Source organism: Chiloscyllium plagiosum, unplaced genomic scaffold (assembly GCF_037043375.1).
Source record: "Chiloscyllium plagiosum isolate Xiang-an unplaced genomic scaffold, Cpla_swu_hap1 HiC_scaffold_4, whole genome shotgun sequence".
NCBI classification, from domain to species: Eukaryota; Metazoa; Chordata; class Chondrichthyes; order Orectolobiformes; family Hemiscylliidae; genus Chiloscyllium; species Chiloscyllium plagiosum.
The window spans coordinates 109738594-109759312 of record NW_028270142.1 but is presented as its reverse complement, the minus strand read 5'-3'; the positions used below and the strand labels follow the sequence as shown (position 1 = coordinate 109759312).

Genomic DNA, 20719 nt, shown 5'->3' with positions numbered 1-20719 from the left:
GTCCCAGGCTTTCTTTATAACTCAAATCTTGCACTGCTGGCAACATCCTGTTAAATCCCTTCTGAACTCTCTCTAGCTTAATAATATCCTTCCTATAAAAGGCGAACAAGCAGAACTGTTGCTAAAAGGAACACAGACAATACTGTTTACGAAGACTTTAATAATAGGCATTTGGTGAGGTGCCATGGAGTAAGGTCATTGATAAAATTCATGCATGAGATATTAAAGGGAATTCCACAGCACAGACAGGAAGTTGGTTATAGTTCAGAAAGCTTTTGCTATGGGCAAAAACAATGTAAACTCTGATGTCCTCCAGGGTTGATAACTTTTTTTTTATATAAAAATGATCATATCCAGTCCATTTTATCCTAATCACATTTAATGTTATCCCTCCCATTCCTTTCAAGTCTGCCAGCAGTCAATAAGGTTGTCCTATTCTCTGGAATTTAATCTGTTTTTTTTTTCCCCCCGAGCTCTCCACGACGAGAAACAAAACAGTCTGTTTCTACATGCTCTGTCCAACCCTTTACAACTTTAAAATTTCTATCAAATGTCACCCCATAATTTATGTTGTTTGAAGTCTTGGTATATGTATTTTCTAACAGCAAGCAGCCACCAAGAAACATTTGTACACTTTCCAAACTATTCTATCTATAGATAACAAAGTTTGAAAGCAGTGTGAACTAAGAGCAGGACAAGGAAAGACTTCAAAAGGAACATGGGAACTGGCAAGTGGAAATGGTGGAAAAGTAAAAGATGAAACAATAGCAAGATATGACATACACTTAATAAACAGAGGCATAGGTTACAGGGAACATTTATAATTGATTAGATTGGCCTCAGTATTTTAACCTATTCTGGGCACCACGTTTTAGGATGGAAGGGAGGAAGAATGTAGTAAAGATTTAGGGAATGGTTTTGGGATACAGGATTTCAGTTACGTGGATAGCTTGGAGAAGCTGGGAGTTATTTCCCCAAACGGAAGAGATTTGACAAGCGTTCAAAATGATGAAGGATCTCAGAGTAGATAGCAAGAAATTGTTTCCACTGGAGGGTCATGAACCAAAACTTACAAATTTAAAAAGGTGAATGGCATAAGAACCAGAGTTGATACACAGAAAAGTCTTTTTAACAAAAAATCCCAGTAATGCCTAGTGTATAACATACAACCTGAAAGATTAAATCACAGCTATCAGAAAAGGAAGAAAAAAATGGTTAAGTACCCAAAAGGGGAAAAGATTTGCAAGCTAAACAGCTGAAAAATTTTCTCACAGAACACCACTATGACACAGTGGCCAATTTATCAATTCTACAGACTGTACAGAAAAAAAAAATTTCAGACTTCAATTTAACAGCTACTATCCCAAAATTGGGAGACCATTGGAGGTTGGTCTACTGTGAAGGGGGAGGAAAAGAAAGAACACCTTTCATGACACCTCAAAATACTAGATCAACAACAAAATACTAATGTTGTTAAAAGCAAAATAAGAAATGCAGCAACCAATATTCTTGCAGCACGTCCCCCCAGAATTAGCAATGCAATAAACAGCCATAATTATTTCAGTCGTGTCAATAAATGGGCAAATATTGGTTCAGCCACCAGATAGAACCTTTCGCTCTTCTCAAAAGCACGTCATGGAAAGTTTCATATCCACCTGAGAGAGAAAACAGAACCACAGTTTTAAACAACTCAGTGCAGCATTCCCTCAGTGGTGCATCAGAGTGTCAGCCTTTTCTTAAAAAAGGAGCATAGAGTCAGAGACACCAATAGAGATGTCAGATGTAAGCTACTATATAGAAATGTAAAGCAATACAATTAGAGAGAATAAATAGCGGAAATATCCACTAAATAGGAAAAGAATCGGAGCAGACATCAAAAGATCAATGAATATAAACTCTTTCCATGAGTCAGTGAGCCAGGAACTAAAGGCCATAAACATACAATCTTTGTCAAAGTGCAATGAGAATTTTTTCAAACACACAAGCTATTAGAATGCCCAACCGGAAACAGAGCTAGAAACGGATTTCAGAAAACTAAAAAAAAAGTGGAAAAAGTTTTGGAAAAGAAAACATTGAAAAGGCACTACAGGATAAGGAACAGCTCATTAAAACGGAGTCAGCGCAGAGAACAAATGGACAGAATAACTTTTTCTTTGCATGGTAAAACTGTCTGATTTTAGAGAGTAGGAGAGAACCATGCACCAGCCTCATGTTGGAGGTCGTCAAAGACTCACTCCTCAGTCTATTCAGCATGAGGGGATATACAACTTAAATGCCTTTTTACTGCCTTTAAACTGGGTGCGTAAATATGTTTAAATACATTTTTTTTCAAAAACCACACAGTGCACACAATAGGAAGGAATTTAACAGCTGCAGGGGCCCAGTATCTCTCTGATCTTCACCACTCAAGACTCATGAGATTTTAGTCTCAAAAGGTTTCCACATGGTCCTTATGCCCACTATTCCTCATTTTTGGTGTAACATAATACTCAAAGTAAATAGACTAGAAGCAGTTTTTTAAACAAACAGCACAAGCCATTATTTAAGTTATAATCCATTGTTTGGGGTTACATAGTGGAACAGTCTGTCAGAATTTACTACAGCTGATGATCCTCCAATATCAGTGCTGGTTTCAAGCTGCCTTATATCACAGGACTCACACTTACTCCTGAGATTGCCAGTAGCTGAAAACTGTCAATTGTGATACTTTGGATTTCTCCATGTGATATCGAGAAACAGCTGAAGACATTTGATGCAGCAAAGGCTATGCACTCTGACAACATCTCAAAAAAAAAAGGACACGGAAGGCTAGTGGTCCAAACTAGACATCACTAGCTGAGTAACTCTCATATAGCTACAACACAGCCATCTATCCAAGTGTAGAAAATTACCCAGATATGGCTGGTGCAAATGAAAAAAAAAATCCATTCAATCAATTGCCACATCAGATATTTGTAATCAACACGTCCAGGTCTGTAATGACACATCTTCTGGCTCAAAGACAGGGACACTACCACAGTACCTCTCCGTTCATTCTCAACAGTGAAGTGATTAAAGATGGTGTTAACAGTACTATCAAATGGCACTTAGTCAGCAATAACCAGCTCATCAATGCTCAGTTTGGATTCTGCCAGAACTACTTGGTTCCAGAATTCATTAGCCTTGTTCCACACATGGATTAAGAGCTAATTTCAAAAAGGTGAGGAGAGTGTCTGCACTAAACATTAATACGTCATTTAATGGAGTATGGCTTCAATGAGCCACAGCAAAATTGAAGTTAGTGAAAATTTATCAAGTTATCTACCAGTTGGAGTTACATAGAATCCTTACAGTGTGGAAGCAGATTAGTCAGTTCAGCACAAACCCTCCAAAGGAGATCCCACCTAGACGCGCCCCATTCCTGTAACCCTGCATTTCCCATGGTTAATCCTCCTAACCTGTACATCCGTGGACAGTATGGGCTGTTTAGTACGGCCAATCCATCTGCTTACACATCTCTGGACAGTGGGAGGAAACCAGAGCATCCAGAGGGTAACCCACGCAAACATGAGGAGAATGTGCAAAACTCCAAGCAGATAGTCACCCAGGGCTGGGATTGAACACGGTCCCTCGCACTGTGAAGCAGCAGTACTAACCACTGAGCTAAACATACTGCCATAGCACAAAATTATGATTACTGATGGGTTTTGGGTCGCTGAAATAGTTCCTTAGGGTAGTCCCCTATGCCCAAACATTTTCTGATACTTCACTAATATTCCCACCATCATAAAGACCAGCATGGAGATTATCACTAATGATTTTGTTGTTCACTGCCATTTGCGATTTCTCCAATTCTGAAATATCAGCAGCAGTCTATGTGCAAAATATTCAGGCTTGGGTTATCAAGTCAGTCTTGGGTCATAAAAAAATGACCAATTCTCACAACAGAGAATCTAACTAGTGCTGAATGTCCCAACCATCATTCTGCACATTACCATCGGCTCGCTATATAAATACAGAAACAGCAGCAGGGACTGAGGCTAGGAATACTGTGGTGTTCAACCCACCCCCTGACTCCCCAAAGCAGGCCCACCATTTATAAGCCACAAGTGAGGACTTGCCTGGAAGAGTGCAGCTCCAACAAGAAGTTCCACACTATTCAGGATAAAGCCATGTGCTTGATTAGTGCCACGTCCATCAACTGACCCATTTACCATCTACAAGGTGCCACAACCTTCCAAATCTTCAAAGCCACTTTCAAAATATGCAATCTTTACCACCTAAACCAGCAAAGACAACACCACCTGAAAGTTCCTAAGTCACATCCTGACTTGGACCTATAATTGCCATTCTTTCAGTGCAGGGATCAAATTTCTGGAGCTCCCTCTCTCAGCACAGTGTGCATACTCACACAGTGATTGCTGGGGATCAAGGTGACAGCTCACCATCATCTTCTTAAAGGCAATTAAGTATAAACAATAAATCCCACCTTTGTCAGCAATGTTCACTTCCTATACGTGAATAAAATATGAAAAGCTAGGTAAATAAGGGCAGGATTTTTACTTTCCACAACACCCAAGTCACTAGCTGATAGTATCACACAGTTAGAGATATGGAACTGGTGAATTGGGCAGGGAGAGATCTTCAACTCCACAAAATAAAACTACGGGAGACCAACTGGTCTGATTAGATGTGTGGCCCAGCAACACGTGGTGTTTATGGGAAAGGAAACATTAACACAACTTCTGCCTTCAAACCAGGAATAATAAGAAAATCAGGCACCACTGAAGTGTAACCTGCCAAGGGGGTGAAAGACCGAAAACTGGGGCTCCACTGTAAATAATATAGATTCTTTGCTTTAATTCCACACAATAGGAGCCGACAGAAGAAGCAATTAAGGAGGAAGTGAGTTCAGACAAGGTCTGTGCAGATGGTGCATCTGTGGCACAGGCTGGAGGTTATTTTGTGTCTGACAGAGACTGTTAAACATTCCCTCTCCACCCCCTACTATTTACCAGGACTGAATTCTTCTTTCAAAAAAAAAAGACAAATTAGAACTCAGTTTGAGATCCTGAAAACAACCACCCAGACTATTTCTCAGCCAACTCCTGCAGAATTATTTATTTGAAACACAGTCTCTGTTTAATTAGGATTGGGTTGAAACCATTCTGGAGAAGCTTGAGTTTGGTAGTATTAAAAAAAATGAAAAATGTATACCGGACAGGTAAAACAATGGATTCAGATATTATTCCCAGTCTGAGAGCACAGCTGAAGCCTTGCCACACAACTTTGTTAAAATAAAAATTTATCAGAATAAATTTACTACTTGATGATTGAAGTTAAAAAGGAAAAAAACTCATTTCTTTGGAGAACACAGGAGCTGGGATAGAATCGCAACTATATATAGAATCACAAGACTATGAACTGCCACAGGGAGTGGTAGATGCAGGTATAGTTACACCATTTAAAAGACATTTGGACAGATACAAGAATAGAAAAGATTTAGAGGGATATGGACCAAATACAGCCAAATGGAACTATTTCAGTTTGAGAAAACTTGGTCAGCTTGGAATTGAAGGGTCTGTTTTGTGCTGTGCAATTCTATGACTATAAGGCACATCCATTCTATTTTACATGGTCAGTGATAGGCCAGAGATGAGGAGAGGTACATTAACTTTGGAGGTAAACAATTGGCAGGGTGCAGTAGTGAAAAGCCTATACCTCATTTAAATGTGGGAGGGGAGCTTCGGAGAACCACATCTATCCTGGGACACGACATCAACCACATGTTTACCCATATTCTGACTTTCACATGTGCTGCTGTGGAAAAACCAGAACAGCACCATTCTACTTCATTGTTTGGTAGAGGCGTTTTCTCTTTAAAAAATCAGGGAACATGGAAAGAAAGTACGAAGAGCTACACAGCCTAATAGTATGAAGAACTCAATGGTCTAAGAGAGTATAACTAATAGAAAACAAATGGTGAAAAATCCTGAAGAACAAAGCTGACGTAACACAAATACTACCTTATAGCACAAGGGGTGCATGTGATGATGCACAATGCTTCACCCAAATCAGTTTAGTGTTTGGTTACAGGCAGTCATCTTCATCAGAATCATGACTGAACAAGCTCCGCCGTCCAGAAAAGATTCTAGGAGCCAGCTTCATCTATCCATAACATACATTTGATCAAGTTCAACAATTCTGAAGACACATTAGCATAGAAGAACAAAGTGGAACATCAAAGCAGGTCTCGGCTGTTTAGTCAGTCTCTTCTGCCATTCCATGGTCTCATTAGTATCCAAACTCCATCTTCCTACCTTTCTTCTGTATTCCTTATCTACTAGCCTCCATCCCAAAAGCTCCAAACACATCTGGCATTCGCAGACTTCAGCCAGACAGAGTTCTACATTTTAAGCATGTTTTATGTGAAAATGGCTTCCTAATTTAAACTGTCTGCAGAACGATGGACAGTCTGCAATAAAACAGAGAACTGGAGGCAATAATATGCTATGAAGAACCAGACAGTTGGGATTAGAGTGATATGGCTGCAGAACAATCAGAACTAGGAGTGAAATACCACAGGGTGTAGCATATTTAGAAAAAGATTAAAAAAAAGGAAAGAGAGGTAGAGTAGCTGAACTCAATAGATAATAGTATTCAAAATGACTTGGCCACCAGCAAGACAGAAATAGCATTCATGTGTTAAGGGGCTGAGAATAGATCTTGAACATAAAATGGATAATATTGGCAAACAATGTAGTGCAACAATGTGAAACACTTACAACAATTTTCATAGTCCAAGAAAAACATATCCTGTTGAGAAACAGGCAAAGCTAAACATCAATCACCATGAATGATTCAAGACAGGGTAATAAAAAGTGACACAGACCAAGTATAGACATGGACTGTAAGCAAGACCCCTGAAAAGAATACCAAAGAGAAAAAAATACAAAATATTCCAAATTTAAAAAGGTGTGCAAGGAAACACTTGACGGACAGAATATCATTTGCAACATTACAGAAATAATGGTGATAACATGGTAACTCTGTGTGGTACTATATTAATACTGGTTATTTTATTTTTTTAACTAATGGCATGGGGATATTGGTTTGTGCAGAGGGGATTTTAATGCTTAACTTATCGGTATTTCTGCTTAACCCAGTATGAGAGAGGGAGTCCCAAAAGTGATAACACGAATTTGTTTGGATTAGGTGAGTTTTATAAGCCACAGCATACAGAAGATTCATTTTCCTCTGAAAAGGATCAGGAATTTTTGTTTTCATCAAGAGGAAATACCCACAGCTTGGAAAGTTGAGACTTCCAGTCCAGAAGAATTTGGTTTGAAGGCAATATTTGGAGCTGAGAATGCCTAAGCTCAGTTATGTGACAACCAAGGAAGAGTTACCAAACTTTCAAGACCGCAAATTTTTTTTAAAAAAGGTTATGTTACACCTATAGATGTGATCGAGAAGTGAACAGTCTCTGATGTTTGAGTACTGCACAATGATGGCATTGTGATAGATGGAATTATATTTTTTAAACTGTATTTTGAATTGAGGAACATCACTTAAAAGGGATGATGGCGAAAAGGAAATGGCAACAAACAGTTCATGGGTAAACTGCAACAATTGTTTATTCCTGTCTGGTGCAAAAGTAAAAAAAAAAAAGGAAAAAGAAGCCAAACCATGGCTTACAAGTGAAATTAGAAATTGTATTAGATCCAAGGAAGGGGTGACGGGGTTACAGTCAGGGTTGAAAAATAAACAGACCTGAGGAGTGGAAGCAATTTGAATTCAGCAATGGAATCTGAAACCAAAAGAGGAAAATACTGGAAAATCTCAGCAGGTCTGGCAGCATCTGGAAGGAGAGAAAAGAGCTGACGTTTCGAGTCTAACTGACCCTTTGTCAAAGCTTTGACAAAGGGTCAGTTAGACTCGAAACGTCAGCTCTTTTTTCTCCTTACAGATGCTGCCAGTCCTGCTGAGACTTTCCAGCATTTTCTCTTTTGGTTTCAGATTCCAGCATCTGCAGTAATTAGCTTTTACTTTTATGTAGGACAAAGGGATTGACTTAAAAAAGGGGGAAAAAAATACCAAATTAAGCTTGCAGGGAACATAAAAACTGACTGTAAAAGTGTCTATAGATCTGTGAATGGAATTAGTGAAAACAAATTTAGGCCCTTTTCAGAAACACGGGAATTTATAACCGGGATCAAAGGAGTGATCGACCAACTAAATACATACTTCAGTTCTGTGCTCACAAAGGAGGGCATAAATAACATATCAAAAATGTTGGGAAACTGAACATTTAGAGAGAGAGGTGCTGAATATAACCTGTATTTGTATGGAAATGTGTTTAAGCAAATTGATGGGATTGAGGGCTGAACAATCTCTAGGGTCTGATGATCTATATCCCAGAGCACTTAAGAAAGTAGCCCTAGAAATACTGGATACATTGGTACATCTTCCAAGATTCTATAGATTCTAGAATAGTTTCTACAAATCGGAGGGTAGATAATATAAACTCCATTTAAGAAATTAAGCAAAGCAGAAAACTGGGAATTAATCAACCAGTCAGCTTGATATCAGTAGTGGGGAATATGCTAGCGTCCATATATATATATATATATATATATATATATAAAAATAAAAAAAAGTCGATAGCTGAGCATTTGGAAAACAGCGGCAAGATCAAACAGTCAGCACCAATTTATCGAAAGGGAAATCACGCTTGATAATTCCAGTGGAAGTCTTTGAGGACGTAACTTGTGGAGCTAATGAAAGGGAGCCAGTGGATGTGGTTTATTTAGACATTTAGAAGCTTCTTTAAAACAAAAAGAGATCAGCATGTAAAATTAAAACGCGTGGGATTGAGGATAGCATATAGAATTGGAAGGGAACAGGTGGACAGACAGGAAATAGTAGGAATAAATGGTCTTTTTCCAAATGGCATGTAGTGACTAGTGGGGTTCACCAGGGATCAGTGCTATGACCCCAGCTATTCACAAGTTACATTTAGTTCCCTCAGCTAAAGCATTAATATAATATCTACAAATTTATATATGTTACAAAGGGATGGGAGGTAGTTCACCGCTACCAATCCTCCTTCGTCTTTAATAAGCTGAAGACAAAGCTAGTGATTAGTAGTCGAGGATACATCACTGTAGATTATAATTTCAACAGAAGTTGCACTCTTCTTAGAGAAATAGTATGTTTATTATATGACAGCAATAAGTACAAATATACTTGGTCATGCTTCATCTCTAGGACTATAGTGAGCTATTACATCTACTCCCTCCAAAAGTTCAAGTAGAACTCGTCACAGTCTGTTGGTGGATTCATCATTAGGATGGGTGGAGCATGTAACATAAATATTAACTCCTTCAGAACAAGTCATGGTGACAGACACAAATCTCCCATGCAGAGTATCTTCCGTGCCCTTATCACCTTCAGAACTTCTTCAACATGGTTGGGACAGGACTGGGGTACAGTAATGCTAAGCACCAGTTGGTTTCTTCCCCATGATTAACCTGACACCATGAGACTGGGGCCCCCAGAGGGAGTGTACAGAGAGCTCCCAGGCCCACGCCCCACATCTGAATGTATATAGGTTGTGCAGCCACCTCTGCTGGGTCTGACATGCCTGTGGGACAGGTTGAATCAGGGATAGCAATGGACAAGTCGGGAAAATTGAATCATCATAACAGCCAGCAAGTATGACTAAGCCATCTTTGGAATGAGTCCTCCAATTTTGGTACAAGTCCTGATTGAGGACAACTTTTCAAGGTTGACTCAGCAGAGTCTGCCTTTGCTGCTTTCAATGCCTGAGTCATGCTGGGGTCGGTCTGGTTTTACTCTGGTCTCAAACCACTACAGAACTCAAAGGGGTGGCTTGACATGCCATTTCAGAGGGCAGTTAAAACTCAACCACATAGGCTTGACCAGGTAAAGGCAGATTTCCCTCCCTCATATGACAGTAATTTCTGTCTGCTCATTCTGGGTTCTTATGAATTTATGCACCTTGTAAATTTATGCACCTTGGTCAAGTCTCAAATGCAAAGGATTCAATCCCATATAAATTAAATCCTGGAACTCCAGAATTTGTCTTTTAATCCTTTTCTGCACCCTCTTGGAAACCCTCACATTGCTGTGCACAGAAATAGACAGCATCTTCATGGATTTCAAAAGGACAAAATTTTGTGTACTCAGCCTCATTGGGTTTTGTTGACAAGATAACAATTGATGAAGATAACAGTGAATGTAAGTTAATTGAAATTTGTGTGAAAATCTAGATAAAGGTACCAAAAATTAGACTAAATGAATAAACATCAGAGGACAGGAAATCTGCTTAGACATTTTGCTACAAGTCAGAAAACAGTCAAGGAGGACAAATGATATTTATTCAAAAAGAGGAAGATGACAGTAAGTGGTATTCCAGCTAGATCAGTGCTTGGAGTACAGTTGTTTATACTTTGTGAAAATTATTTCAACTGAAGGCAAAAAGTGGGTGGCACGGTGGCTCAGTGGTTCGCACTGCTGCCTCACAGCACCAGAGACCCGGGTTCAATTCCCGCCTCAGGCGACCGACTGTGTGGAGTTTGCACATTCTCCCCATGTCTGCGTGGGTTTCCTCCGGGTGCTCCAGTTTCCTCCCACAGTCCAAAAATGTGCAGGTCAGGTGAATTGGCCATACTAAATTGCCTGTAGTGTTAGGTGAAGAGGTAAATGTAGGGGAATGGGTCTGGGTGGGTTGCGCTTCAGCAGGTCGGTGTGGACTTGTTTGGTCGAAGGGCCTGTTTCCACACTGTAAGTAATCTTAAAAAAAACACAAATTCTAAATTTGGAGACATGATCAAATTTTGGGGTGGAGATAATCGATACTGAGGAGATAAATATGCAAAATTGTTATTTGATTGGCAAATTAATTTTAACATAGAAATAAGGTAATACATTTTGGCAAGAAAAATGAAATTTTTCAAAAGGCAAGCAAAGGAACCTAAGAGTACAAGTACCCAAACCACTAAAAGGAACAACACAAGTCAACAGGGGCAAAGGCAAACCAATCACTACATTTCAGGTATTGAAAGTAAAGTCTGTACGAGTTCAATACAACTTTGATTAGACTGCACATGAAGCACCAAATATGATTCTTACTACCATACTATAAAAACAAAAAAAGATATGTTGGTAGGAGAAGGAAAGATCTACAAATACATTAACAGAATGCAGGATATATTCATCATGAGGATAAACAGATGAATCAAGTTTTTTTTGAAAAAGCACCACCAAGATTTATTTACAACATCTTTAAACATGTAAAAAGGTTTTGATAACAGATAAAATGTTTCCAGTTATGGCAATGAACAAAATTAAATGCCATCGATAGAGAAAAATCACCAAAACAATCAAACAGGGAATTAGAGAAGTTTACGCAGTGTGGTGAGAATATGGAACTCGTTGCCACAGCGAACGGTTAAAATGTAGCACAGATGCACTAAGAAATTAGACAAGCACATGAGGGAGAAGGGAAAAATGCTGATATAGTTAGATGTGTAAAGATGAGAGGAGGTCGACTGGAATAGAAAAGTCAACTTGAACTGGGTGATCTGGTTCTGTGCTATGTCACCTTTGTAATGATTTCAAAACTGAACAGCCTGGCTCAAATTCAACATGACAAACTGTTTCTCTGGATTTACTCACTGCAACAGTGATTTCTTTGTACCTACTGTTTTATCATTTTAAGTATCTCAGTTAACATTTTAGGACAAAGCTGGGTGGGAGGGTGAACTGTAACAAGGACACACAAAAATACTTCAGTGCAATTTGGATAAGTTGAGTGAGTGGGCAAATGCTATTCACTTTACTAGCAAAAATGGAAGGCAGAATATTATCTGAATAGCAATAAGATTGGGAAAGTGGAGATGCAACGAGTTCTATTGCTAAAAGTAAGCATGCAGGTGCAAGTGAAGAAGTCAAATGGTTATGTTGGCCTTCATAGCAAGACGATCAAAGCACAGAACAGGGATGTCTTGCTGCAATTATACAGAGCACTGACGAAACCATACCTGTAATAGTACAAAGTTTCAGTCTTCCTACTGGAGGAAGGATATTCTGGCTATTGAGGGAATGCAATTAAGATTTACCAGACTGATGCCTGGGATGGCAGGACTGACAGGTTAGAAACCTATAACTATAGAATTTTGCAGAGTGAACACAGGATGCATATGCACAGTGACAGGGAAGTCCAGAATCAATCTAAGGGGTTAGAATCTATGGATACACGGTAAGCCATTTAGGATTGAGGTAGGGAGAAAATGTCTTCACCAGAGAGATTGTTGAACCTGTGGAATTATCTGCCACAGAAAGGGATTAAGATCAAAGCACTGAATGTTTTCAAGGAGGAATTAGATATAGTTCTTAGGGCTAAGGGATCTCAGTGTTCAGGGACAAAGCAGGAATAAGGTACTGAGTTGGAAGATCAGCCACAATCATGTTGATGAATGGCAGAGCAGGCTAGCAGGGTCGAATGGCCTATTTTCCCACTCCTATTTGCTATGTTTCTATCAATCCTCAACGCTCTAATTGTCTAAATAAGCTTGTGCAATCATTCCTCATAATTTAACCTTTTCAGATCCAGCAAAGCTGTATTTCACTTTTCCCCAAGACTGATAGACAGTACCCTTTCTGATATGGGATGGCCCAAGATAAAAGTAGTACTTTGCATGTGACTGAAGTTTCTGTGATGGAAGCACCACTATTTTCCTTTCGTAGTACATCCACATTAAAACCAACTCACCAGTTGTCTTGTATGCCTTTGGTACCAAAGAATGACCTTATAATGAGGTGTAGATATAGCCACCAAATCTTTTTGAAACTCCACAATTCCTACTGGGATCCCAAAAGTCAGCATTTTCTAATACAAAACAGCTCACATCCTACATCAGTAGAATCTTTCCTGACAGGCTATGTCCAAATTTCCAACATCTCAGGAAACATCATGGCCTGCATACCATTTGTCCAGTTTAATTTGTACTGTTTTTTTTATGACCCTTAGCCCTCCTCCCTGCCAGGAGGGCATATTAAGCTTTGAAGCTGTAAACTGGCTCAGCACTGACCACAATCTTCCTGTTGCTAGTGGAGAATTCCTTCGGTTACCAAATATGCCACTTGCTATCCCCTTGGCCTACATCACTGGTGGGGAGAAGATGCTGTGGATTTCACCAGTTTCTTCATTTCCCCACCCCCCACCTTATCTCACTTCCAAACTTCCAACTCAGCACCACCCTCATGACCTGTCCATCTTCCTTCCCACCTATCCGTCCTATCACCATTACCCCCACCTCCATCTCCCTATCACAGTCTTAACTACCTTCCCCCACCAGTCCCACCCCCTCAGCTCACAAGCCTCATTCCTGATGAAGGGTTCTTGCCCAAAACGCAGATCCTCCTGCTCCTCGGATGCTGCCTGACCTGCTGCGCTTTTCCAGCAACACACACTCAACCCTGATCTCCAGTCCTCACTCTCTCCTATTAAGACACTCAGTTGTATCAGACAACCAAAAAAACCCACTACCACAAGCGCAACTCTTGTTGCGCAAGAATTTCCAATCTTAGCAACAACTTCTATTTCCCCTAGAAACAAATAACAAAAATTATCTAACAGGGTCGTAGAGGCAGTGGGTGGAGTACAAATGTTTTTTCCAGGAACTAATATGACCCTTTGACTGCGGCCCTGTGGCAGTCCAGAAAATATTAAGCATCAACACAGCACATTCTGTTAAGCAAAAACAATCAGTCATGGTTTTAAAAACCAGTGGCCTTGAAATTCTTGGTCTGCGTGGGTTTCAGTTGCAGAGTGAAGAGGTGGAACTGCTCTTAACAGGGCATGAATAGAGAGACCAGGCATACTTCAGATCAAAGTTGCTTCTAAGTTCACATTCAGCCATGGGCAAAGACTCCAACGGATGCTGGAAAGAGCCAAGGGTTGGTTGCCCAGTCCGGTTTCAGTTTTGCTTATGTCAGGCAAGGCAACAAATTCATCATAACCACTGACTTCTGGCCTCAAGCTTTTTTTTTTGGGGGGGGTGGGTGGGCGACAAGGATAGAAGTGGTGGCAGCAAAACATCAGGAAAGACTTGTATGCTGATCCCTTGCCAATGATTTAACAAAAAGTCATTCAGACCCAGGTGGATGGAGAGAGGGAACCACAAACAAGAAAATTTGACTCTGAAAATGCAGTCTCATTTCACCGCCCCAAACAAAACACCAAATCTCATACACTGAACTATAATGGTCTACAGCGTACTGGTCTCGATGGTAGAATGAGCTTCTGAACTAAGGGAACCAGATATTTCCTTGAAAGGGAAAATAGCAAGGCATGTTGAATGAGCGAGTAAGTGTAATAACCTGGAGTCAAACTTAAGAGGATGAAAGTTGGTCTTTGACTGCAAGGGAGCTTTCAAACTGGCTAGGACTTATTTAGAATGATTGGTGAAAACTAATTTCACCCTAGCACTTGAATCAATTCACTACTTTCAACTGTCTCCTTGATAAAACTCCATTAAAGAATCCTGCAAAGAGACTATAGTTTAACCTCTGGCCATTGACGAAATAAGACTTGTATTTATATAGCAGCTTTCACAGCACAAAATGCTTGCCAGCATACTGCAGGAAAACAGCAGGCAATGTACACACAGCAAGCTCCCACAAATAGAAACATGATAAATGGAAGGCAAGTCTGTTTTAGCGATAATGGTTAAAGAACAAGTGTCAACCAAAGGAAATTCCCTCCTCCAACCAGACCTCATTTTAAAATCTTAACTGAAAGACACTCCCCATCTGCCCCCATGCAGAAGTCCTCTGCAGTCAATCAAACGTGTGGGTGTGTGTGTATACACACTAAGAACCTGGATCAAACCTGAAGCTGACTGCACACACAGACTGACTAGACTGTAACATGAAGAACTGACACCCAGACAAAGTGTCAGAGGGTGCCTATGGAACCACATCTTGGAACAGTCAGCACAATGAAGGAACTAAATAATAACAATAGACAAGAGACTGGGAAACAGAGGTTTGTACTTCACTGGGGTTCTATTGTACTGACCAAGAAAAGAGTGTATGTTAGCTGCTTAGGAATCTCATAATCCAAAGCAGAACTTGACCACTTATGAAAAGACTCGAAGTATTACATACACAGAAAATAATAATGAATGTAAAACAATTTTTACAAAAAGAATCATCAACCCATTTCATACAAGCTCGAGGAAATAGAAGAATCATTGTCTCTCGGAAGATTTTATATTCTAGATTCCCACCTCTCCCATTACATTTTCTCCCCTAATGGGGTTAAGATCTTTCAGAGAATGAATTACACAAGAAACAAGCACCTGTGCTTCCTATACATACTGGGCTAGGAGCCAGAAAAACAGCAGATGCTGGAATCCAAAGTAGACAGATAGGAGGCCGGAAGAACTCAGCAAGCCAGGCAGCATCACGAGGTGGAGAAGGCAGTGTTTTGAGTGTAGCTCTTCTTCAGGACTGGGGGTGGATGTAGGAGGAGCTGCAGATAAAGGGGATGGCAGGGGCAGGATGCTGAAGTGGGGAGAGGTGAAGACAGGTAGAGAGTACAACCTGGTTGGTCAACAGGAGGAATGAATCTGATTGGTGGCAGGGAGGAGTGTAAGGCAGGGCAAGGGGCTGGGAAGGGACTTGGAGGACTGGAAGGGAGGTTATTTGAAATTGGAGAACTCAATGTTGAGTCCTCCAGGCTGCAAGCTGCCCAGGTGGAAGATGTGGTGCTGTTCCTCCAAATTGTGATTTGGTTCATTGTGGCAATGGAGGAGGCCAAAGGTGGTCATCTTGGAAGGAGAATTATAATGGGCGGTGACTGGGAGGTCCAGTCAGCCCCTACAGCCAAACTGAGATGCATGTCAGAAAGGAATTGGGAAAGGGAATTAAAATGTAAACTTAGGAAACAGTTCATACAGCATCTCAGCTGGGCCCACAGGGGCCAACCGGACGTCCCAGTCACTGCCCATTTTAATTCCCTTGCTGACATGACCATCCTTGGCCTTCTCCATTGCCATAATGAACCAAATTGCAAATTGAAGGAACAACACATCATCTTCCTCATGGGCAGCCAGCATTGAGTTCTGCCATTTCAAATAACCTCCCTTCCCATCCCCCAACTCCCTTCCTAGTCCTTCCCCCTCCATTCCATTCCTCCCTGCCACCAACTGGATTCATTCACCCCACTGACCAACCAGGGTCGTACCCTCTGCCTGTCTTTACCTACCCCCACTTCACCACCCCATCCCTGCTACCGTCTTTAATCTGCACCACTTACACCCATCCCCAGTCTTAAAGGGTTACATCCAAAACATTGAATTCTCTACTTCCTGATGCTGCCTGGTTTGCTGTGTTCTTCCAGCCTCCTGCCTGTCTACTCCCACACATACTTTGTATAGACTACAGGCTGTTCAACCACAGAAGCCATCATTAAGGAACCAGTTCCTTTCCTCACTTATATGTACTTGCCACTGGAGGGAGTCAGTCAACAACCAGCCAGGATTAGCACCCAATGCAGTTTATTCACACATCACACATGGATTCCAGAGAATTTAAGATCAATTGGATGCCTGGGCTAGTAATGCAAAACATGTGGACTTATATTTTAGAGAATGCAATTTCACCGTGGAGATGAGAATTTGAATTCAGTTTAAATAAAACTACTGATATCTGTGAAAGTGACTGTGAAGTTATCATACAAAAGCAACCAGGAATTTACAGTACTGTTCTTTAAAGAAGGAAATCTGCCATCTTTACCCTGTCTGGACTAAATGTGACTCCTGCCCCACACGAGTGCCTTCTGTCGTGTCTGAGCAAGTTATACCAAACCTGCCACCAGCAATTCAGGGAAAGGCACAATATTCCCCATTCATTTCAAGTCGACAAGTGTGGCACTGGAAAAGCACAGCAGGTCAGGGAACATCCGAGGAGCAGGCGAATCGATGATTCGGACATAAGTCCTTCATCAGAAAGTTGAATTCAATGAAAACGTTTATTCAATACAGTGTATGGTTTCGCTGGGGCTCAACTCAGTGCACAGGATGCCAGCAAAAATTCTCCAGCAAAATATTCTCGTTAACGCGGACAAGGAATACCCGCTCAGAATTCCAAGTGCGGGTTTATAAACAGAGTTGCCTTTGTTTTCTACACTACTCTCCCTAGTGTCCCGACCAACATTAATTCTCTGAACCAACACCTAGACAGAGAGAGAGGAGCCGCTAGTGGTATCTTGCCGCTGGTTGTGGGAGCTTGGTTGCCGCGTTAAAAATACACGACGCCGCTGCAAAAACGTGCTTCACCGACTACAAGGAGCTTTGCAGGCTCTATATAAATGCAAGTTGTTTTTATTTCTCTCCGCACGCTTTATTTTTTTGAAGCTGGAGGTTCTTCGAACAGATGATTCAGGTATTAAACATAATCTTAAAAATAATGAAGATAAACCTGTACAGTGACTCCAGTCTAACACAGCCTCTTACCTGGGAGATGAAGAGCAGACAAAACAGGAACCGCATCCTGCCCTTGGCCAGTTTCCAGTCTGGGTGGATTCAACTCAGATTTCAGTGTTGCTCAGTCCCGGCTTAGTTTAAACTTGCAAACTTCTCTGTCGAACTAATACCAGCCTGAGAATGAGAGACAGGATTCGTTACTTAAGACTGTAACGAAAAATGGGATAACAAGAACTGCAGGAATGGAGTCTGGCGGAGCCTCTGGCTTTGTCCAGGGAGGGAACCCTCCAGCTCCTTCAAATAAAAGGCAAAGTAGCGCGGATGTTGGAAATCTGAGCCCCCACCCCCTCCCGGCCCCTGATCCCCAGCCTGGGTGCTCGGAGCTGCTCAACGAACCGACCAGAGCGGAGCCAAAGGCTGAGATTGCAAGGCACAGCCCCAGAGAGGGTAAGAGAGAGGAAGGGGAAGAGAACTTACCACCCCCCCCCCCCCCCCCCAAATCTGCACTGAACCAAGTGCACTCACCTTCACCCTCTGTGACCTCCCTGCTTTCCTTTTTCGTTTCTCTGTTCTGCCTGTCTGTCTGACTTTCTCTGTATCAGTCTCTCTCCCTCAATGACTGAAATGTTTCCAATTGCTTTCTCATGGAAGAAAAACCACAGAGAGGGAGGGGGTTAAAAACTCAACCCCACGTGGTGCTGTTTGGCGGTGGGGGGGGGGGGGTGCTGGGGGGAACATACTTTCATTCTGATTGGCTGAGAGCTGCAGTATCAAAACTGCTCTGGAAATAATAACTTGTTAACCAGAACTTCAACTCTTAAAGCCGCACCGCATAGGAACGTCATTTTCAGATGTTCAACTGTTAAATATTGAACTATTCAATATCAAACTGATCTGTTGTGTTCCTTTAACCATGACGGCTAGGCAGAGGGTGAAATAATAGTAGAACAATTAACACCACCACTAATAGCTGAAAAAAATGCCATTGTGATTTGATGATGGAAAAAATGTTCAATTGTGTGTAAAAGTATTTTTGGATATAAAAATAGGAAAAGATAGGACAAGCGTTTATAAACCCCTTTCATGTTTTCTGTCAACAATTCACTTCTAGATTGCAGCTGCTTAGATTCTGTAGAGAAATACTGTAGCCAATTAGTGTTTGGCACGATGCCACCAACAGCCGAAGAAATAAAAGACCAGTTAATCTTTAATAATGATTCATTTGTGGGGAGGAGGGATTTCACTCACTTCTGTACATCAAATACTGCATTGGGATCTTTTACATTCTCCTGAGAGGGCAGATGGGGCATCAATTTAATGTCTCTTCCAAAAGCGGCACCTCTGACAGTGCAATACACCCTTAGTGCAGCATTGATGTGTTAACCCAGATTATGTGTACAAATCTCTGGATTCACAGTTGGATTTGTACTCGCGAGAGATCTCCCAACTGTGCCAATTAAAAAAAACATTTTCTTTATAATTAAACAAATATTTAAATACCTTCTGCATTCAGTGAACTTTTTTTCTCTTCCTCTGCAACCCTTTTCCAGGATTTACTGAGGAACGTTTTCCAGGGTACAGTTCAATGTGTGCCGAACATGTTAACATTTCTTCCGAGGACATGAATATCAATGATAAGGAACACATTAATTACTTATTTCTTAATCATTTTTGAGAAGATGGAATTTCTCCTTGAATAAGTCTCCACAGATAAGGGGTGCTCCCATGATGATGTTCTGTAGGGTTAGATTGTCCTGTGTCACCTCAGACATAAGCAATGGCAATAGAATGAGGTCTATTATGGCAATTACTCCAAACAAACTCAATTTATCCTCTTGTCCAACATCAGTGCATTTTCCATCAGTGACTCAACCAGGTTCAAACATTATTATAGAATTAGTATCAGGCCCTTCAAGAGTGAAATCAGGAAATAACTTTTCACAGAAAGGCTCATGAAAATCCTGAACCCTCTGTTCCTGAAAAGGCTGTGGATTTTGGGGCAATATTGATTTTAAAAATTGCAATCAATATGATTTATATTGGGTAAGGGCAGCAAAACATATGGACCTGAATATTATTGGGATCTAACTCGCCCTGATCCAGTGGAGAACAACCTCAAAGGACCGAACGACTTCCTGCTCTTCATATGTAACTGGAGAGAGATCAAAACTGAGATCTCAAAGTAAAATCAAAATGTAGTGGAGGAACACAGCAGAGCAGTCAGCATTTGTGGAGAGGGCAACAAAGTTAACTCTTCGAGTTCAATAAAACTTCATAATCAAGCAATGACAAGATTCCAAAATCGTTATTTTTGTTTTCAAATCCCTCCATAACCTCACCTCCTTCCATGTCCGTAATCTCCTCCAACTCCATAACCTCTAAAATGGCTGCACTTCTCTAATTATGAGCTCTGAAACATAAGAATATAAGAATTAGAAGCAGGAGTAGGAGAATGGGTGAGATTCTGAATGATTACTTTGCATCAGTGTTCACTGAGGAGAGGAACATGATGAATCTTGAGATTAGAGATAAAAGTTTGATTAGTCTGGATCATGTTGGCATAAGTAGGGAAGATGTGTTGGGTAGGCCAGAGGTTATTAAGGCGGACAAATCCCCAGGACCAGATGGGATCTATCCCAGGTTGCTGAGGGAGGGAAGAGAGGAAATAGCTGGGGCCCTGACAGATATCTTTGTGGCATCCTTAAATACAGGTGAGGTGCCAGAGGATTGGAGAGTTGCTCATGTTGTCCCCCTGTACAAGAAGGGTAGTAGGGATATTCCGGGGAACTATAGACCAGTGAGCCTGACGTCAGTGGTGGGGAAGTTGCTGGAGAAAGTACTGAGGGATAGGATCTATTTATGTTTAAAAAAGAATGAGCTTCTCAGTGATAGGCAACATGGTTTTGTGCAGGAGAGATCATGCCTTACCAACTTAATAGAGTTCTTCGAGGAAGTGACCAAGTTGTTAGATGAAGGAAGGGCTGTTGTTGTCATATACATGGACTTTAGTAAGGCATTTGATAAGGTTCCCCATTGTAGACTAATGGAGAAAGTGAAGTCACATGGTGTGCAGGGTGTTCTAGCTAGGTGGATAAAGAACTGGTTGAGCAACAGGAGACAGAGAGTAGTAGTTTCTCGAAATGGAGAAAGGTGACCAGTGGTGTTCCACAGGGGTCAGTGTTGGGGCCACTGTTGTTTGTAATATACATAAATGATCTGGA

General features: G+C 41.0%; 1 protein-coding gene across 2 annotated transcripts in view; it reads right to left on the bottom strand.

The window, feature by feature from the left end:
- Positions 1 to 18153, bottom strand: part of nradd (neurotrophin receptor associated death domain) — a 32484-nt gene extending 14331 nt beyond the window's left edge. For both annotated transcript variants that reach the window (XM_043687976.2, XM_043687977.2), the window contains exons 1-2: positions 18024 to 18153; positions 17529 to 17672 (exon numbers count right to left, since the gene is read on the bottom strand). In XM_043687976.2, the coding sequence (XP_043543911.1) occupies positions 17529 to 17564 (36 nt within the window). In that variant the 5' untranslated portion in view covers positions 17565 to 17672; positions 18024 to 18153. The remainder of the gene's footprint in view (positions 1 to 17528; positions 17673 to 18023) is intronic.
- Between the last annotated feature and the right edge of the window lie 2566 nt (positions 18154 to 20719).